Source organism: Bombyx mandarina, chromosome 12 (assembly GCF_030267445.1).
Source record: "Bombyx mandarina strain Sakado chromosome 12, ASM3026744v2".
NCBI lineage: Eukaryota > Metazoa > Arthropoda > Insecta > Lepidoptera > Bombycidae > Bombyx > Bombyx mandarina.
The window spans coordinates 13,845,800-13,867,260 of record NC_143219.1 but is presented as its reverse complement, the minus strand read 5'-3'; the positions used below and the strand labels follow the sequence as shown (position 1 = coordinate 13,867,260).

Sequence of the window (21,461 nt, the reverse complement as noted above, 5' to 3'; positions counted from 1 at the left end):
CGTCCGGGGTCAGAACCCGATCAGAGTAGGGGGGTTTCCCACGGTCAACACTACAACCAGACACGCGGCGCCACCCCGAGGACGCCCGACCGACGGGTCGTCGAGGCGATAGTCGACGACCAACGATGTCGGTCTCCGCGGCGGCGGCCCTACCAGGCCGCCCGGGCGGTGCCGCTGGTGTTCCGGGATACCCCGCTGGGCCAGAACCAGCCTGCCGGGTCGGAACGCGATACACCGCCGACCGGGTTGCTCTTCAACAGTATGTTCGGCGACGACAGCGACGACGAAAATGCGGACCGCATCGCAGTCCGCAGCCGCCGACGCGCCGTCCCGTCCTCCTGGTGCCAGCGCGCTAGAGTGACGGTAGCGTGCGGCGCAGCCTCAACCCCCTTAGGTCGCCCCGTGACCATCACCGGGAGGAGACTGCCTCCTCAGCAACTTGATGGCTGCCTCAGCTTAGCGGTTGATCCTCTCTACAAACCGGATTGTATGATTGCTTTGTGGCAGAAAAAAATGAAATAATTGTACCCATCCTTAGAGGCTCACGTTACGCCTTCTCTGATTTGTCGTCAGCAGATACAGGCATAGTCCAGTCCTCGGTCCCACTGTTTTACCTTCATCGTAAATTTTTAAAGGTCTGATGGTACGTGGTCCGCATAGGTCTTGGACGTGAGCAATGCCTGACGTCACAACTAAGATGTTGAGTATTAACGCCTATTATTATCCTTAATAACACTTCTCTCCCTGGTTCTCATTTACATGGCTTGGTACCAATGTCAGGTCAATTTTTTACGCGAAGAAATCGTTCGCTCTTGTTTGGTATCTATTTTTCAACCATTTACTCAATTGTGTCCAAAAATACATAGGATCCAATGGGCAACATATACACAAGACCTGCGTATGAAAAAAAAATTGAAGCTTGCCATTAAAAACGAATTTTTTACACATATCTATAGCATATATTTTTTATAAACATTCGGAGTGCGTCAGGAAAATTCGGTAATTAAAATATTTATAATCGCGTAGAAACAAGATGTTCCGTAGCTAATAAGAGAAGCGGTTTGCATTCAAACCATACACCTTCTCTCTGGATAGCAGATCATAAAAAAAGGGTGCGTGTACTTATGTACGGGCGTAAGAAGTTATACTTTATTATTATTAAATTTATTTCTTTTTTTTTATTTAAATTTTAATCAATTTGAAAAAAAATCGATTAAACAACATCCTCAAACACGCATATTGGACATCCCTTTTCTTGACATCGTATAAATTCGGTAATTATCGGTACGGTTCGGAAAGTTCACCTGCGGGTATATTCAGACTCGCCAAGTTACGTCGGTCGTATTGTAATGAGCGGTTTAGTGGGCAACTTCATTCTGTTAATTTTGTGTCCCGGTGCGCGCGCATCGTAAAATTTTACTCTCATAAATTTTTCATAACGCGCCTAAAGAAGTATAACTTCAAAAACATAAAATCGGTAGAATGAGATATAACTATAAGGAATGCATGAAAATTGTTGATTCGAAACGATTTGACTTAGTGAGAAGCTCTCAATGTACGAACGAAATAAAAGCTCCGATTCTACTATTTAGCTACTGATCTCTAACAGACGGCAATGTGGTATTAGGTGTGACTCGCCAAAAAGATCAAGGCCAGGAAAACGATTTACATAAAAACAGATAAAAAGAAAAATCAAGTTACGAAAATTATGGTTGCGAAAATTAATTGGCTGTAAAAGTCATCTTGTATATGGCATGCGCTTTTTTTGGGATCCACGTCATTCCGCAGCTGGAGCTTAATAAATATTTTGGAAGTAAAAACTTCAGTATCAATTTATTTTTTATTCGTAGCACCCTGTACGATGTTAACTAGTTAATTTTAATCTATGTTTAGAATATTTATAGTACATACAATTGTATTTTACCTAATATTTCATGCAAGAGCACTACGTTTTCTGCATATAATAAACCCTACTTTTCACCATCAAAGGAAACGCGGAAAACTCATAAATCAAATTTAAAACAAAATACTCACGGAAACATAAATTTTAAATAAATATAAATCAATATCATAAACGTATTTTAACTGTCCATTTTTTTTGTTGCCTCTAATTTACTCGATTGTAAAAAGCTTGGCACAAAAAGCAATGACGTGTTTCCATTAACATAGTAAGTAAAAAAAAGGTCAAGCCCAAATCCCTCTAGGATATGAAACCTGAATTAGTTTGATTACGAATTACACCTCATTTAAGCTTCGCGTTACAAGATAATAATCAATTTAATCGTAATATAATAGTATTTTCTGATGATTTCTAAACGTATATGACAGAGAGGCTGTTTCCATAGTGTTTTTAAAATGATAATGTCATCTTCATCATTATCATTGCCTTCCATAGTGACAGTAACTAAGATTTACTTTTTCAAATAATTAATTTTATTGAGTTTCAAGTGTATAACAACAACCACAGAGAGCTCCACACCGTTCGGCTGCTCGAGTCGGAATGTGTTGTGCGTTTTTTTTCTTTCTTTCCACCATTTTTTTTTTCGGGCTGGGGGCCGAACCTCTTATGAGGTCTCCGCGCCTTGGGGGTATGTGAGACTCGACGATCTGCATAGTGTTGTGAGCAGACCGTGGGCCCAAGGATTTTAGGGACCACCCACTAAACGACTCCCCTGCACTCTTACACCTGACGTCCGATCCCCTCCGAGGCCAGAACCCGGATGAGGTAGGGGGGTTACCGCGGTCAACACTACAACCAGACGGCGCAGCTCACCCCAAGGACGCCCAGCCGACGGAGCCTTCGAGGCGAATCGAAGGCTCTGAAACGTCGGCCGTCTCGGTACGGCAGCCCGTCAGGCCGCCCAGACGGTGCCGCTGATGTCCCGGAATATCCCGCTGGACCAGAACCACCCTGCCGGGTCGGGACGCGATACACCGCCAACCGATCTGCTGGTAGTGCTGGTAACGCGCCGCGCGGCCTCTACGCCCTCAGGTCGCCCTTTGACCTTCACCGGGTGGAGGCCGCTATCTACAGGGGCCGGGACGTACGGGCGTATTCCCGCCTCCGGCCCCCGGCTCGACGGCGACGAATCGGTGCGGAAAGGCCCTTTTTTGGGACCGAAGCTGAAATTGAAAAAACATCGCCCCATTGTATCATTGACATTGATGTCGGTTAGGTGTGCGAATTTTGAGGCAACATGACTCGGTCACTGTTCTGTCCAAGTCTCCGAGCCCCGCGGAGGCAAATCTTGGACCAGATCAGGGACACCCTGTAATATTGTAATAGAAAATAAATTTCCATCCCAATATCAGACTTTTTTTTGTATATAACTCCACTCGACGAGTCAACATCTTAAATCAGGACTTAGAAAATTGCCGCTTAGATTTTTTAACGGACCGCGTATACCTACTATTGTTGTGGATTATTTTGATGAGCATAACGTGTTGATACGACTTTTAACTTCGCTTACTCAGTTGCACACTAGACGATATTAAATCGTATATCCGAGATAAAAATAAATATCAAATAACAGTATAAGCATTTCATTTCTCCGTGAGAGATATTCCGTCAATTTTATCGGAAACCACTTCAATTTGTTAACTTGGCCGTAAATCGTTTTATGGACGAAAACCATAATAATATAATGATAGTTTCGTGTGAATGTTAAAGTTTATAGTAAACGCACAGTCGTTATTGAATCTATGGTCTAGCCTTCTGTAGGCAATACTTTATACAGCACAGTTCGTTGCCCTTATGCTCCCATTAGCGTTGCGTTAGATCATTCCATAATCCCCTTTATTCTAAGAATGACAGCATCTATAATTCTTTGCATTGCTTTTATCTGTCCTATGTATGTGCTTAGACAAGTTTAGTCGTTATTGCTTTTAGTTTTAAGTGGATATTCCTGTAAGCAGTTTATTAGATACTCGCGAGTTACTGTCGCTGTTTAAGTACTATGATTGCTTTATGTTTATAGTTTGTATGCAATTGAAAATAAAAATACTACACTGTTTTATTGATTTTTTTATTTATTTCGTAAATTGGGAAACAAACTGACGACTCATTTATTGTACAGTTACCGGAGCCTGTACCAATACGTCAATGCCATCACCCACCTTGAGACTTTAGATCGAAGTCTCACTTATTATATTATTTAAAAACTTTCGAATCAGTGTGCTTAGTGCGAGTTTTTTAACGTTCTCGACAGCGTAAAAGTTAGCTCATATTTGTATGGAATGGGATCGTTTGCCTACGTTTTGCCGTTAGGGGCGCTGTTCCAACTGCAACTGCATATAAAATTGGGCTAACGTTTACTCTATCGAGAACGTTAAAAACTCGCACTAAGCACACAGAACGCAGAGGGCTTCGCGGCAAAAATAGTCAAGACGGCAGTGCTTACCCGTATTAGCTTAAAATACATTACCACTTTATCAATTTTACCAACTAGAAAAAAAAAACCTTGTTTATTTTTTTGAAGGTTGTCTGTGGCTGTCAATGTCAATTTTAAAATAAAAATAGGCAAATGGATCCAAATACATAGCAGACGTAAACACGCAAAACCGTTTCTGCTTCACCAACGAGTTCCAAGCGACCTTGGTAGTAAAAGTAAACCAAAAAAATACATCAGACGCATTCATTCTGCTATGTAGTTATTTCGAAAGTCCTAGACAACGCTTTATTCACCTTGTAATATATAAGATTGAACTTGTATATATTTTTTGCATCGTCATGTTGCAACCGTCATGGATATCAATGACGCCATGGTTATTGGGATGTGAAATAAGTGTCACACAAATATTCACAGTCGGCTCGATTTCACTTTTGTTGGCCAAAACATTATTTGTACAAAAATATACAAAAAACCGGATAAGTGCGAGTACAACTCGCGCTCTGTGTATTCCCAAGTATATTCTTCGCACAGTACTGATAATGTAGTTGGGTATTATTGCGTATTTTGGGGCATGTACAGTTTACGGAATCCAGTAAACTTACTCGTAGGTACATGAACACTTTGAACAAGTGAAGAATATGTTATTGATGTTTTTAACATTTTAATTTGTAATTTCACAGACACTAAACTAATAAATATTAGTATTACACGATTATATAGTAAAAACACATAATTTATAAACATAAATAATTCACAACACATATCTCTCAATGTCCCAAACAAAAAGTATGTTCTTGCTTTCGTGGCAAAATTCAAAGTTTCAATTTAAGCATTTTCGATTAGTTTATCCGAATCAAGTATTACTCGTTATTATCTCAGTGATCTCATGCATCAACACAGGTAGCGTTCCCGTAGAAATTAAGAATGTCAAATTGAAATGCTCTTTTAGAGCAAATATTTGAGTCATTAAAATTCTATTTCATTTTATTTCCAAAAGCTTATCTTTGGTCTCGAATAAATTATGCTAATCAATTTAAATTTACTTTTTCAAAAGTTAATGTAATCATTAAACTATATTTTTCCTTATTGACATCGATACACATACATACATAAAAACACAATACCTAATACACAAATAAAGTCATTAAATAAGGGTAGATAGGTTTTATTTCCTTTTGACGACTGGACTGATTTGAAAAGTATTGAAATCAAGTATAATCAACCTTATGGTTCGAGATTTATCAACAGTAAATATTGAGAATAAATAATATCAAGTTACAAAATATATATAAGAAGAATTTGCCAACAATCAATTTTTACCTAAAACAAAGTTGTCAGAACCATTTTTCAAACTCCCAATATAAATTTTAATTGCAATAGCCAAAAATATCATAACGTTCTTCTAAATGATCGTTATGATAAATTTGGAATAACAATAAAGACAATTCAGGACTCTCAAGAAAGCTGAGCATGGTTAAAGGTAAACCTTAAAACGGTGAGCCTGGGAAGGTTAGATCAGTTAGGAGATAAAAAAGCTATGTCGCTCTAAGTAGGTAATGCGTAGAAACGCAGAGACACGGGACCTTAATGGTAAACTTATCTAAATACGGACAGTGACAAATGAAAAACGAATACTGTTAATGGGTTGGTGAAAAATGAAGCAAACTAGAACAATTAGTTATTATGAATACATTAACGACAATACGAAATGAACATACATAATCTGGTTCCTCGAAATGTTTGTCGTGTATTTGCTCGTCTTTGTTCTATCTAAATGTATCGTTTCTGAACATGACAAAATTAATATGCAAAAAGATTTTGTGAATATAGAAACAATGCTTAATGACGTATTGACCGACGCTAATAAGGACAACGATGTTGTGAATTGCACTGGATTTATTTTAAACAATTATTTCAGTGATAAAAAGACTATTACATTGATATCAATGGATTTTGACGGGGGAATACCGAAATTGATCAATTCGTTTGGTAAATTCAATGTTATTAATAGAAACGTAACCAAAAAGACAATCTTGCTAAACGATATGTATCTGATAACAGTCAGAACCGAAAAGGTATTCGTTGAACAATTCGAAAACCTAACTAAAGACGCAACGTGGAATCCAAAATTAAAATTTTTAATTGTATTCAAAGAATTAAAACAAGAAAACGTTAAAGATGTTTTCGATATCCTACTAAAACATCACGTTTTGAATGTAGTAATCGCGAACGGAACTAACGACCCAAATATTTTGTCGTACAATCCTTACGAAAATTACGCTTGCGGGAAGTACTATACCGGTATCATTAATTACGGAAAATGTATAAACACATCCACTGAACTGTATCCGAATAAACTGGTCACAGGTTTGAGAGGTTGCGTATTCAATGTGTCTTTACCTCACTGGCCTCCTTATACTGTGGATCCGGGGCAGATATCAAAACCATCAATACCAACTGGAATCGAACAATACACAATTAATGTCTTAGCAGAAATCGAGAAGTTTAAAGTTAATTACCAGTATAACTATGATGCGGATGTATTTTCAACTGTTGACGAGGACATGAAAGCCACAGGCCCTATGGATATGCTGCAAAGAAACTTAACGGATTTGATGATAGGCGGTCTGCTTCTCGTTCCGCTCCGAGCCGCTGCGTTCTCCTACATCTACACACATGTAGATTATATAGACGAGGTCAGTGTCGTCATCCAAAAAGCGAAGTTGAAGCCCGTTTGGTCTTTCTACTATCGCGAATTCGACTTCAGGGTCTGGGCATTATTGATCGTAGTCTTTATACTGTTCACTGTGATTGTAGCATATTTACTGCGGGAGCAAGACAAAACGTACATTGTGTTGAAGTTGTTGGATTACTTCTTCCTCCACGGCTACAAGCTACGGTTCAGATTGAGCGTTAGATGCATCTTCATATTCTGGATATGGTTCACGTATTTGGTGAATAGTTTTTATCAAACGAGCATGATGAGTTTCACTACGAAACCTAGTCTGGAAACGCAGATCGCTGACATGGAGACGCTGGTGGAGCGAGGAATCGAGCCGTGCATAAGCCGTGCCATTATCAACTTTTTACCAGAAAACGAAATTAAATACAATGAGAAAATACAAAGCTGCAAAACTATTTTGGGAAGCATAATGACAGTAAGCAAATCCAAATATCTATACACTATCGTCATGAATACAATTTATATGTATAACAAAAATAAATTCGTTGATGAATTCGGCGATCCTAACGTTTATAGCTTCAGCAAGCCAATAGCAAAGGTTATCTACGGTATATTTACGTACAAAGGATTCCCCATGCACCATAGATTTCACCGGCTTGCTCTCCGCATCAGGGAGGCGGGACTGATCTGGTATCACCGAGATTATCAGAACTACATCAACGGCCTGGTACATCGTCAACGTCAAAAGTATTTCGTTTCGCGTTTTGCGATTCCGTGGTCTGTCTTTATAATTGGAACTTTCCTAGCTTTGGTCGCTCTTGTGTTTGAACTTAATGCAAAAGTAGAGAAATAAATTGAATTTGTTTCGAGTTAATATAAAATTTGGTGTTTTTATTTTCATAATTATTTGATACCTGCTCTAGACAATTAAATCTATTTTTAATATTCTAAAATCTAAAATTCTAAAATCTATTTTAATGTCGTTGTAATAAATATTCTTATACTAGCTGACCCGGCAGACTTCGTATTGCCTCAATCGATAAATAAGAGACTTTTGTATAAAATAAACTTAAAACAAACAAGAAGAATCCGTTCAACGGGGACGGATACACATCAAAGGAAAAACAAAATTGTTATTTTTATTTAATTCCGAGCATTTTCATATTTATCTTCTTTTAAACCTTCTCTGGACTTCCACAAATAATTCAAGACCAAAATCAGCCAAATCGATCCAGCCGTTCTCGAGTTTTAGCCAGACTAACGAACAGCAATTCATTTTTATATATATATAGATAATTAGATATATATATAGATAAATAGATTAATATCTTTAAATGCTATTGTAGGTAGACAGGCGTACGATACACCTGATGATAAGCAGTCAATGTCGCTCATGGGCACAGCCACGTAGCATCCTAGACGAAGTGCTCGAACTTTTTTTTTTGTAAATGTCAAAAAGTAATGATATTTTTATTTTACCATTCTTCTATCCTTACAGTTATGACCGCCATTTTACAGTGATTTCATTTGTCCATATATTAAATCTTTTTATTCTTCACGGATGTCCATCAAATTGATAATAGACTAATAGAAATTTCGTAATATTACTAATGGGTTTTAGAAAAAAAAATCTTTTTATGAATAAAATTTATTTATGATTGAAATGCAACGAATCTTGTAAATTATCATCACTTATGCGCTATAACATACCGATAAATTGTAGATAAGAATCGTAATAGTCGATAATTTATTTTGAATCACAAAAAAATCTTACATCAGATTGATTCACTTGATAACAGTAGCAGTGGAAAAAGCCAAATAAACAAAGAAAAATAAACAAAGTGCATTAAGTTCCTAGGTCGACATGTAGTCTTATCATCCATCATTATAAAGTATTCGTAGCATGCAGCACCGAGGGCATAAATGCAACCTCGTCGCAAACATTAAGATGGTATCTTTTGAATAATAAACAAATGAAAACGTTGTGCTTACTTATTATGCTTAGTTTTATGAACGAAGCAAGAGGATCGAAGAAGTGATATTCCTACCGACAAAACATTTGAAACGGCCGTCTGGTGTAGTGGTAAGTGACATGGTCACTAAACAAGGGGGTCGCGGGTTCGAATCCCGCCAAGGGAAGATATTTGTATGATAAATATAAATGTCTTTCCAGGGTTAAGGGTGTATATTAAATATATGTATGTGTATAATAAAAATATTATATTTATTTCCGTTATTTGGTACTTGTAACACAAGTTCTTTACGAACTTAGCACGGGACCAAGTTAACGTGGCGTGATTGTTGGTAAATATAAAAATAAATATTTGCACTATATCACAGTTTATGTATACCAAATGGTAAAACCTGCCCTAGAGACGTCCTTACGGATCCTCCAGATCCATTAGCGGTACCTCATGCACCGGTCACCGTCCTCGCCGAACCCGTTGCTTGCGACGAAGGGCTCGACGAGTAAATTAACCCATAGACACAGCCCACTGAGTTTCTCGCGGGATCTTCTCAGTGGGTCGCATTTCCGATCCGGTGGAAATTTCTGCGAAGTACTACTCTTACCAGGGCCAATGTTAGCAACACTACGGTTTGAGCCCCGTGAGCACAGCTACACGTCAAAGAGAAGTTGAAATAGCATCTCAAAGGTAAGGAATAGGTAGGAAAAAAATAACGGATCCATCATATCCAATAACTCTTGCTTTAGACGCCTTCAGCTCCAACGCTAGGAGCAGGCTTAGGGACCACGGTAACCGTACTCGTGGAACTCGGCAAACAGTTCGACATGCAACCTAACCTATGCGTCAGCCCGCTGAGTTTCTCGCCGGATATTCTCTGCATGTCGCGAATCCGATCCGGTATTAGATTCACTTGCAAAACAGCTGCCCTTGAGTTGTTAGGTCTCCCTTGGACGCTCGGGCAGCGATTAGCACATCCCACCCCTCCTGGCTGAGCCTTTGCTCGCCCACCTTTCCAGGTGAAACTGGAAAGGCCTCCGGGCCATTAGTAATCCCTCATTAAAAAAAGGTACAGACTTAAAATGGTGCATCTCTTTTTCACTGAATCGTGATTTTTTGAAGGGACGTCAAGTATCATCGTCAGCTACCTGGACTCAGTTTTGAACTTTAGTCATATAATCAGAAACCCTAAACAGAAAAATTCAGTGGTGTGGGTTAGGAGAGGTCTATGTCCAGCAGTGGACGACTGTGGGCTGTTGATGATGATGATGATGACGATGAAACAGAAAAATGTGTACGGCACCGCGCACTCGAGTCACGTTTAAACACGTGAAAGGTTCGCAATACAAACCGGTAGGATAGTACCAAAATGTCACGAATAGACGCTTGAATGTTTCGCAATATAAATAGGCAGGATGATACCAAAATAGTTCACATTAGCGATAAGTGATGAACAGACTGTACACGTAACATCAGAACGCTGATAATAAGAAAAAAGTAAGAGAGTAAGAGAAAAAAAAAATGTGCTAAGTCATTCCCAGTCCTAACCTAAAACTTTTGGCCACGATCGCGTTAATTCTTAAATTCGTTGGTAATTTTAACAAATGAATGCAGATCTGCGACCGAGGTCAACTTTGTTTAAATAATACATTAGAATTTACAAATTAATTAAAAATAACCTTTTAACTTTATACTTAATAAAATGATTCAAGAGACGAATTTATGCATTTATTATTTGAATTTTACGGAAGTTGAAAGAAGTCGGAGTCGATCTGCAAGGCTAATAATATACAGAACGCATTATAATAGATCCGGTTTCGGAATCTGAGATACTACTGGTGGTAGGACGTCTTATCCGTCCGTCCGGCCGCACGGGTGGGTACCACCACCCCGCCTATTTGTGCCGTGAAGCAGTAATGCGTTTCGATTTGAAGGGTGGGACAGCCGTTGTACTGTAAAAACTAAGACCTTAGAACTCATATCTCGAAGTTGGTGGGCTGCATTTACGTTGTAGATGTAGGTATATGGGCTCCGGTGGGAACCACATAACACCAAGTGGGCTGTGAGCTCGTCTACGCATAAAAGTAATATACAAAAAAATGGACAGCAACAATGGAGTGATCGAACGAAAAGGCGTCAAAAGTTTTTAGAGCTATTGCAATAAGAGCATTTGGAATCCAAAATTGCAATCCCATACCTATTCTCTTTTTTTAAATTGCATTAATGTATAAAATAATTTAGGAGTCTTATGACGCTCATTGTCGCAACTAGTGTAGCTGCTTCAAGCTCCATTGTGAGTGTTGTGTGTTAACGCGTTAATTCACGAGGAATTAAGTCTTAATGGTCGTGGAGCCTTAATGTAGTCAACGCGCATTGTTAATTAACGCGTAGTTCGCCATTAACATTAATGTTAACGCTAACGCAGGTGGAGCGGTGGCATTATGGTACTTTGGTGTTATCGATAAAGGAAAGATCTTCCACTGAGCGAGTGAGATTACTCGGTAGCCAGACAGCTTGATTTAAGCTAACTTATACTGAATATGTCGCGATTAGAGTATCTGTCAAACGTATTTTGTTGTTAGAAGAAAACTTCGTATCCATCGCTTTAATACAATAATCCCAGTTAAAGACTCAAGAAGCGTATAAAACTGCTACGCTATACCATAGTGCCATATAGTATAACAGCGTATACTTAGCCAATAATATATAGTACAGGACAGTGTGAAAGTGTCCATAACAATGTATGGTGTGCGATATTGTGCTATGAGCTATATACTACGTGCTATTATATTATAGCGTAGTCTGAAAGCGGCTTAATGCGGTAACTATGTACAACTGAAAAGAGAGCTCATTTCAAAATATAAGACTACCCAACAAAACTCACGTACTTTGTATTCAAAAAGTTAATTCAAAAAAACTGGTGGAAGGACCTCTTGTGAGTCCGCGCGGGTGGGCACCACCACTCGGCCTATTTCTGCCGTGAAGCAGTAATGCGTTTCGGTTTGAAGGGTGGGGCAGCCATTGTAACTATACCTGTGACCTTAGAACTTATTCTCAAGGTGGGTGGCGCATTTACATTGTGGATGTCCATGGGCTCCAGTAACCACTTAACACCTGGTGGGCTGTGAGCTCGTCCCCCATCTAAGCAATACAAAAAAAAATGCGTATTAAAAATACAAATGTTTCATAAAATTTTATTAAAAACATACGTATAAAACATAATTTTAAAAATGTATATTCCATTACAATTAACCATTCAAAAGGACCTTATTTAAATATTTAAAAAAAATTAGCTAAGTACTTACAAACTACCTTAATCCCTCATTTCAATAAACTAACATTAAGCTATAGACGAAAGTGACATGAAAACTTTTAATACATTCTTGGCAGTTCATTTTTAATGGCCCAAGTAATTTTTAGAACTTTTTTATTAATTTGAAAATTTTTTTAAAATAAAAACTAATGTCTGTCCAAAAACTATCTAGTTCTACCTCAATTTAAAAAAATACTTTTCATCTTCAATTTGAAACTAACAAATTGTGTAAGTCGAATTAGCTTCCTAGAAACACGTTGTTGCATTAATACCATTAGCTTTCTGACACAATTTGTGAAGCACTGACTACTGACAAATATATCAATATTATTAATACGAAAGGAAGTCATATTATTTACTTCCAAAACAAGAGTTTAACAATAAAATTCGAAAATAATAATCTTGATGTAGTTTTTCAGTGACTTTCACACCCAGCATGTTTCACAATACGGATACAAATCGTGCAGAAAACTCGCGAGTCCATATTTATGACAATCATCTGTAAAACCGATACAACGGTAGCTCTGAAAGTTAATTTGCAAACCGATCAATTTACTTTACTTACGTAACTAAGAAGTATTTAAAAAATTACGAATTATATTGATAAAAAAAATATCCTTTAAGCATTCTTAAGCCATTCGTCTGATTGTGATCAAACTTGTATAGTTGTCATGTCAATACACTCTAAGACAATACGGACGACAGGTGGCGCGCGGGTAGTTTCAAGTAACTAATGCTTTGACCGGCCCCCCCTTTTTTCGGGCTGGGGACCGATCGCCCTAAGACGATTTCAGGGACCCACCCACCAAACGATCCCGCCCCCCCAAGCGTTCTATTAACAGTTTTGCCCTACCTAAGTTGGTAGCCTTAGAGGGCGAACAAGTAGGTGAGCACACGGGGCTCTAACCTGATGAAGTAATGCTGCATAGTTACACGCAATTAACTATAGTCGCATATATATATAATTGTTTAGTTAAGCTCGCCATTTTTTTAAATCTTATCGCAATTACTGTATTATATTAACAGTGTGTACAAATAAAGAATAAAGAATATATGAGTCGTCTATTATCAAAGGTGGCAATCTGTGCATTTGGACAAAAAAATGTTATTGATATGTCAATACAGATTGATTTGAATATAATCGTCTCCTTCAAAGAATACGGTTCAAAACCTGCATTAAATAAAGGTTAATACTTAACCTGTTATTTATCTAAGATGTCGTTCAGAAGAGTTTTGTGACTGCCAATGGAATACAAAGTCAATAATTCGTTTTTCTGATTTACCAATAATTGTCCAAAAGTCACATTGCCGGCTTTGATAATAGTCGACTCATGTAATCGTATATAGTCGTATGTATATATGTCGCATGTCACTTTCGCCAATAGCAGCACCTTAAATATCTTTGATACAGTAAATAACGACAAACCAATCCGGCAAGACGCGTTTTAATGAGCAATTTTTCTTATATATAAATATTATACATATATTTATTTTATTTATATATCACCTGATAGTACGTTAATAAACTAGGCATTCTGGAATAAGTCTTATAAAAAGTTCCTATAGAATTTGGCTGGATAACTGCGAGAAGCTTATTATTATGAAAGACAAAAACTTTTTTTTCGTTCGAAAGATTAATTCTGTTTTTACAACGCAAAAATATTGATTACCCAAGTCCTAGACGAATAGTTTATTAACACACTCCATGAATACAACAATTATACACTAAACACCTAATATCAGCTAATTCCATTTAATAGATAGTTTTTATTTACTCAAATTGTAGTTTAAAAAATAATATTCTTGCATTTCTTTACAAATTGGTCCCGTTAATTATCATTTAAGGCATTTTGATATATACAATTTTAACTCAGAATTCTTGATTAAGATAAGGCACTAATTACCCAGATATCTCTTATCGATATTATGCGCAACAGTAATGTGTACCAATAAGTACATCAAGCTCAATGTTAATAAGAAGATACAGAACCATCGACTATTATTAAAAAGGACATCTTCTGTTTTTAATTTTTTTTGCATATTATACTCTATATAAATAAGGTACCCATTAGATATGGTATAGTATTTGAATAAGGATAAACAATGTTATTTAATCTTTTTTCTATTAATTTTTTTTTCTTTCTTTTCATCACCAAGTACCAAGGATTATCTTTTTGACATATTGTTAATGTTTAATACCCTGTATGCATTTTATATGAGAAGTAGTATATAGATTTGGTAGCTTAGTGGTGCGATGACCTTCGACTGGCAAGAAATGAATAGGGAGAGTCGAAGACCGGGCTCAGTGATGTGGATTGGGACTGTGGGCTGATGATGACGATAATAATGGTGATGACGGTATACATTTGATGTTTTATTTATAACGCTCCTTCTTCTTTGATTAAACTTGCATAAATATTAAAGAGATTAGATTAATTGGTTATAAATAACATTATTGATTTTAAACTTTTTTTAAAACTCATAACAAATAATTTTCAATATATGTATTATTACGTTTTCATTCTTTTTAAAATGTGATATTTTGATTTCCCTGTAACGACATTTAGTGGATTATATTAATCAAAAATTCATATGTACTGTTAGTGGCGCCATCTCTTGAGTTATATGATCAAATCATTAGAAATCTTTTTCTTCTATAAAAATACGTTTTATGTAAGGATCTCAATATGACATTACAGTCATTGATCAATCAACAGACGCACTTCAAGAAGGCCATTTATGAAGACAATTTCAACAAGATTACGGAATAAAAAAAGTCAGAAAAAAAATTTAAGTTTCGATACGATTGTCATTATTAAAATCGATTACGTTTTTCATTCAATCATTCATTCGCATCGGTCGTATTTAATATGAATACACGTTCTGGTTAACATTCGGTCGTTGTCCTTTAGAATCAATACATCGCGCGTATTCTAATTAAATACAGATATCAAATGATCACCATACAATAGATAACCTCATCTGCCTACCTGTGGACTGAGTCAACATGTCACTACACAACAAACTCTAAATTGACCTCGAGTAAATAGAAACCTTCTTGTCAGTGTCAATGTCAGTAATTGTCAATCTACAATACAAAAATAAATCGTCTTATTGGCGACATTTTCGAATCTGCTCGTGATAGTAATACACCCAAAAATAACAAGAGCATATTATGATCTTCATTATTATTTGAATTTCTTCTACATTGTTCAATTTGAGGTCTGAGTAAAACAGGAATAGTAGCAAAAACTGGAATGTCGTCTATATAATGCCGTATATATTTCTATATATAAATATATAATATGTATATAAACTTTTTTTATATCACATGATTTCTATCACATTTCTCATTGTTTATTTACATTATAATGTTTTTTTTATTAATTACCCTTTTGAAACAAGTCACTTTGTGTACATAAAATTTAATAATTTGTCATGGTTGAAGTATTTGTGTAAAACATATTTCCTAATGAATATTTTATAATTGAATTTCGGTATGTAGTCTGAAATTTTTGTTCCAAAACTGATACTTAATCTTAACTAGATGACGTTACATCAAAACGCGTATAGAATTTTTCTTTTTCATAAATATTCGAATAATTGTTTTCACCGCTTATCACATTAACCGCATTCATGTAATTTACATATATATCTATAATATATATATATATTTATTATTTATTTAATTGTTTTATTCGGCTGTTGATTTCGGGTTTGAAAGATCGTATTTTATCGATGCAAAAAAATAAACTCGATTATCGAATATTAAAAAAAAATAATTAAAAAAACCCGAAATTAACAAACGACTTGTTCTTAAGCACTTAAATAGGCATCTCAGCGATTTTATACCCTAAAAAAAGAACATAAGGTACAATTTAGTTTATCTAGTCGACTTGAGTTTCCAGCGTAAGAAGAGGAAGGCGAATATACGCAGTAGAACGAAGATGAGACACAGGGCCGCTATGTCTAGCGCGAAATCGGCGTCTTCCATGTCCAGGTCCTCGAGGGTGGTCTGGGGATACTTGAAATGACAGTAGGGCTGAAAATAAATAGTTCAAATAAGTTTCCTTTTCATTGTAACATATTGGCTGGAGACAGTTTGTAAGGTATTATTAAGTATATATTAGTAGTAGTAGTAGTAGTAGTATATTATTAGTAGTAATAGGTTGTTTTAAAGTATGTATACTTATCAAATAGAGGTGTATGCACATTATGTGTTATTTTTTAATATAATAATTGTTTGTTATGTAATGTTGGTTTCCTAAATAAATATTTAAATATAAATAAAAAATTTACAGTGACGCAATCCAGGTGGGTGGCGCATTTTCGTTGTGGATGTCTATGGGCTCCAGTAACCACTTAACACCAGGTGGACTGTGAGTTCGTCCACACATCTTAGCAAAAAAAAGACACTTCGAGCTCATGACTCAATATTTTTTTATTTCCTTTGCAGGCATACGTCCCACCATAAGTGGTCTCCGTCGCTTATGTACGTCAGCAATGCCAGGAGCAGAGCCAAGTCGCTGCCGACCATAAATGTGCGCGACTTCCGAGTGATGACCACGGGCTACGTTGAGGGGGTGAGGTACGCACCGCGTGGCACTGCAGCTTGGTCCTGTTGAAGGAGTAGGTGGCCAGCGCGGTGCCCTCGAACCCGTAGCGGATGTAGGACAGGTAGGTGATCCAGCGCAGGTACACCGGGATCGCGTTGAACGACACGAAGAAGCCGCTGAACAAGAGGAAGGGGACGGACATCACCGGCGCCAGGAACACACCGTTCTGGAACACAAATTACAACTTACAGGTTCCTTCTTTATCTTTTTTGGCTCCGGCACGGTTTATGCATTCGCCAGCGTCAAGTAATAACATTTTTATAAGTCGCAGTTTTAATTATTTACAGCTTATAAATTATAAATAAATTTCAGTAAAAAATAGTGTAAGAAAAAATGATTTTAATTTATTGATGATTTGAAATCATCATATCAAATCATCAATGATTTGAAATTAAATTTACAAATGAGATGTTATGTGATGAAATAGAATCTCAGTAAAATGGTGTCATTTACTGAGACTTTTTCATTGGACTTTTTGGAGGATCCCGAGAAGCTACATCCAGCGACTTTGTTTCATTTTCCCACAATTGTGAACTTTCACAAATACTAAACAGTTAATAAACCACCATTATTACACATTTAAACCTGAAGAAATACTAAATAGACAAAAAAAAACAAATCACACAAGTTCCCTCCTCGCGTTCCCGCCAAAAAGTCCCACTTTAATGACCGACTCGAGTGACATAAATGACAAAGATTTTGACTGACTCGAATGACATGCACCTCTAGACAATAAACAAGCGCCCTTAGCGGCAAACGTAGTCAAACGTTCCGTCTCCATAAAAATTTGAGTTAACTTTTACGCTATCGAGAACGTTAAAAGCAGCGCCCTTAGCAGCAAACATTGGCAATCATTCCAACTCCACACAAATTGGTTAACTTTTACGCTATCGAGATCGTTAATAAACAGCGCCCTTAGCGCCAAACGTAGGCAAGTGTTCCAACTCCACACAAATTGGAGTTAACTTTTACGTTATCGAGAACATTAATAAACAGCGCCTCTAGCCGCAAACGTACACACTTCATAAAAATTCGAGTTAACTTTTACGCTATCGAGAACGTTAAAAAAACTCGCACCGGACACCGGACCCCACCACTACAAACGAGTATTAGATTCTTCGACCCAACCTGACTTCCTAAATACCATTGCCAGATTTGAGATTTGAAAAAAAAAACTCATAACATTTCTTGTCTATTACCTGCACGTTCATTGCGGCTCCGACCACCAGACCGACGCTCTGAGCGACGAACGATATCAGCAGACACGACGAGAGGAACATCGCGAACCGGAACCAGACCGGCGGCTGTGACGTCAGCAGGTACACTATCACCACGTAGATTATACAGAATATGGCCTGCGGAAATGAAAGCACACACATGTTATGCGGCACCGTTGTATTCTAAAACTATTTAAAAATTAATATATCAATATGTGAAGCAAAAACATTGTACCCCTCTTAACGAAAATTGCACGGACGGAGAACAGATTTTCCACACTTATAGAGAACTAGCCGTACTCGCCCGCTTCGCTGGGCATTTAAAATTAACATTGTTATTTATTATCATTATTATTAGGGTGTCCAACACTCATATAAATATTAGCCTATCCATTAAGTACATGTATTTTCTACACGGATACCAAGTTTCAAGTCAATCGGATGCATGGTTCAGTAGTTATAACGGAACATCCGTAAAAACCACTGTAGATTTATATATTAGTATAGACAGATATAGAGAATGAGTGCAGAATGTTAATTTTTTTTTAAATTATGCATAAAAATTCATGTTAGTGTGTGCATTACATATTGTATTTGACACACGCACGCATGCATACTATTTGTTTGTTGTCAAACTTTTCTTATTGCTTATAGTCTGTGCAAATTAAGAATAGATTAAATATTGATTTGCCTTTATTAATATTTGTCTAAAGTGTGGCCTTGGGAAAATCTGAGATTATAGAAGTATAATAAGTCATTGACAATACAATCATAATAGTATACTAACTTATAATTTCAATTACCTAATTATTGTCGAATTTCGACTACCGGAGGACCAGTAGTATATACAATTTAGATTTACAAACAACATTTTTTTCGGTTTTCGCGAATGGTTAGCATAATTAAAACTAACTGCGCGGTTTAGTCTCGCATTTCTTATTATCACTATATTAGTAGATTTTAATAGATTTTGTATCATTGTACCCTCATAAGTCCCTCGTCACGAGAAGCTATACAAATAACTTCTACTAAGTTATTGTGAATACCGGAATGTGTATTTATGAATGCAATGTGTCTTAGTGACATTTTGATATTTCCTTCAATTTTAAAATTGCTTTGACATCAAGTATCAAATTGTTTTCGTTAACCTTTTTTTTTTAAATGATTACCTAACGCATCCTTCTACAATATATTTTAGTCAGACTTACAACTGTCTTAATTGTTGCGTTAATGGATCAAAATGCATGATCTTACGATCTTACCTGAAACGGTATGTCGGATACCGTGATCGCCAAGTAGTAGGACCGCAGCGAGTACCAGCGGTTGAAGTGTTCCTTCACCAGGACCGGCATCTCCAGAGGAACTGAAAATCACAGCTACGATTCAGCATCGTCACCGACTTAGACGAGCTCACCGACGCTCACAAAGAGCAGAACGGAATCTCACTTGAAAGCGATGTATCGCTTGTATCGGGTAAACGAGCTCAAAGCCCACCTGGTGTTAAATGGTTACCGGAGCCAATAGACATTTTTTTTATTGCTAAGATGAGTGGACGAGATCACAGCCCACTTGGTGTTAACTGGTTACTGGTGCCCATAGACATCTACAACGTAAATGCGCCACCCACCTTGAGATATAAGCTCCAAGATCTCAGTATAGTTACCACGGCTGCCGCACCCTTCAAACCGAAACGCATTACTGCTTCACGGCAGAAATAGGCAGGGTGGTGGTACCTACCCGCGCGGACTGACAAGAGGTCCTACCGCCAGAAGGCATATTGAAGTATACATATTAACACTCACAGCTAAGTATAGTGATGGTCATTGAGGTGTACATGAGGAAGAGCATGTTGAAAAACAGGAAGCCGAGGTTGGAGAGCACCTTGGAGCCGTCGTCTCCGATGTCGTAGTACAGCGCCCCGATCAGGAAGCCGACCAGGATGTGAGCGAACAGCCGCAGGTACATCAGGGTCTGGAGTCAACAGGAGGAACCGTCACATCCGGGACCCGGCTTTGCATTATGCTAAGAGTTTACCGGGCCCATGGACATCAATGTCGACATCCACTTTACAACACGAAGCCGCAATCTTTATTGCATCACTGCATCGTACCGTACTACCATTATTACCGCCACGAAAATGTCTAAACATTTTTTTTTATTAATCAAAAACAAACCGTATGTCACGTTTAATAGAGTCGATTATAATTAAGCAATTAGAAGAAAAAAAACATGTGAGCAATTTCACACGTGGTAGAAGTGAAACCTTGAAAAATTAAAATACAATTACCCTAAATGTCTAAGTATATATGAGTCGACTATTATCAAAGCCGGCAATGTGATTTTTGGACAATTATTGGTAAATCAGAAAAACGAATTATTGACTTTGTATTCCTTTGGCAGTCACAAAACTCTTCTGAACGACATCTTAGATAAATAACAGGTTAAGTATTAACCTTTATTTAATGCAGGTTTTGAACCGTATTCTTTGAAGGAGACGATTATATTCAAATCAATCTGTATTGACATATCAATAACATTTTTTTGTCCAAATGCACAGATTGCCACCTTTGATAATAGACGACTCATATGTAAAATTTTGTCATTAGTAAATAATTGTAAATCATCTTTTATAGTATGTGAGGTAGCGCCCTCTGTGATCTTGATATTTTAACTTCACGTATAATGTGTGTTCTATCTGATTCTCTCGCCGGCTGAATTCTATACATTTATGTGTTTGTGTCTCTATGGACTTATTTTTTCGTTTCGTTTCATTTCGTTTCACTTCGTTTCATCGAGTTTGAAATCACGGTTCTAAAGAAGTTTCCCTTCAAAAAAATATTACCCAATCTCTCCTGCTGAATAAGAGGGTCCTCTTCAGAACGACCCAGAACTGTTTCCACTCGGAGGTGGCGTACCGCTCCGGCGAGCCCTCGGTGCCGAGCAGCGCGGCCGCCGCGTTGTCCTGCTTGTCCGTGTCCATTTGCAAGGATAACGGTTCGCCTATCAAACATACAGGGTGTAAGGAAACCATTCGCTGTGACCCGTCCTTCTTCAAACGAGGCTCGTGGAGAGTTTTTCACTGGTGGTAGGACGTCTTGTGAGTCCGCACGGGTAGATACCACCCACCTGCCTATTTTAATGCGTTTCGGTTTGAAGGGCGGGGCAGCCATTGTAACTGTACTGAGACCTTACAACTCATATCTCAAGGTGGGTGGCGCATTTACGTTGTAGATGTCTATGGGCTCCGGTAACCACTTAACACCAGGTGGGCTGTGAG

General features: G+C 37.5%; 2 protein-coding genes across 3 annotated transcripts in view; one reads left to right on the top strand and one right to left on the bottom strand.

Annotated features, from left to right (window-relative positions):
- The first annotated feature begins 6,127 nt into the window (after positions 1-6,127).
- Positions 6,128-7,902, top strand: LOC114251799 (uncharacterized). Its single transcript, XM_089731820.1, has 2 exons — positions 6,128-7,549; positions 7,720-7,902. The coding sequence occupies exons 1-2, from the start codon at positions 6,128-6,130 to the stop codon at positions 7,900-7,902; spliced, it is 1,605 nt and encodes a 534-aa protein (XP_089587946.1).
- Positions 7,903-16,040: 8,138 nt separating this feature from the next.
- LOC114251794 (ATP-binding cassette sub-family G member 4) overlaps positions 16,041-21,461 on the bottom strand; it is a 51,623-nt gene continuing 46,202 nt past the window's right edge. For both annotated transcript variants that reach the window (XM_028186184.2, XM_028186183.2), the window contains 6 exons: positions 21,027-21,184; positions 19,987-20,155; positions 19,447-19,547; positions 18,167-18,322; positions 16,948-17,133; positions 16,041-16,393 (listed from right to left, as the gene is read on the bottom strand). In XM_028186184.2, coding sequence (XP_028041985.1) covers positions 16,235-16,393; positions 16,948-17,133; positions 18,167-18,322; positions 19,447-19,547; positions 19,987-20,155; positions 21,027-21,184 — 929 coding nt within the window. In that variant the 3' untranslated portion in view covers positions 16,041-16,234. The remainder of the gene's footprint in view (positions 16,394-16,947; positions 17,134-18,166; positions 18,323-19,446; positions 19,548-19,986; positions 20,156-21,026; positions 21,185-21,461) is intronic.

What these genes read in the sequence shown, in the direction of transcription:
- LOC114251799 (XM_089731820.1), top strand. Translation starts at nt 6,128, where the DNA reads ATGTTTGTCGTGTATTTGCTCGTCTTTGTTCTATCTAAATGTATCGTT. An exon ending in TTTTGGGAAGCATAATGACA is followed by an intron (nt 7,550 to 7,719) that starts GTAAGCAAATCC and finishes CATGCACCATAG; the next exon opens with ATTTCACCGGCTTGCTCTCC.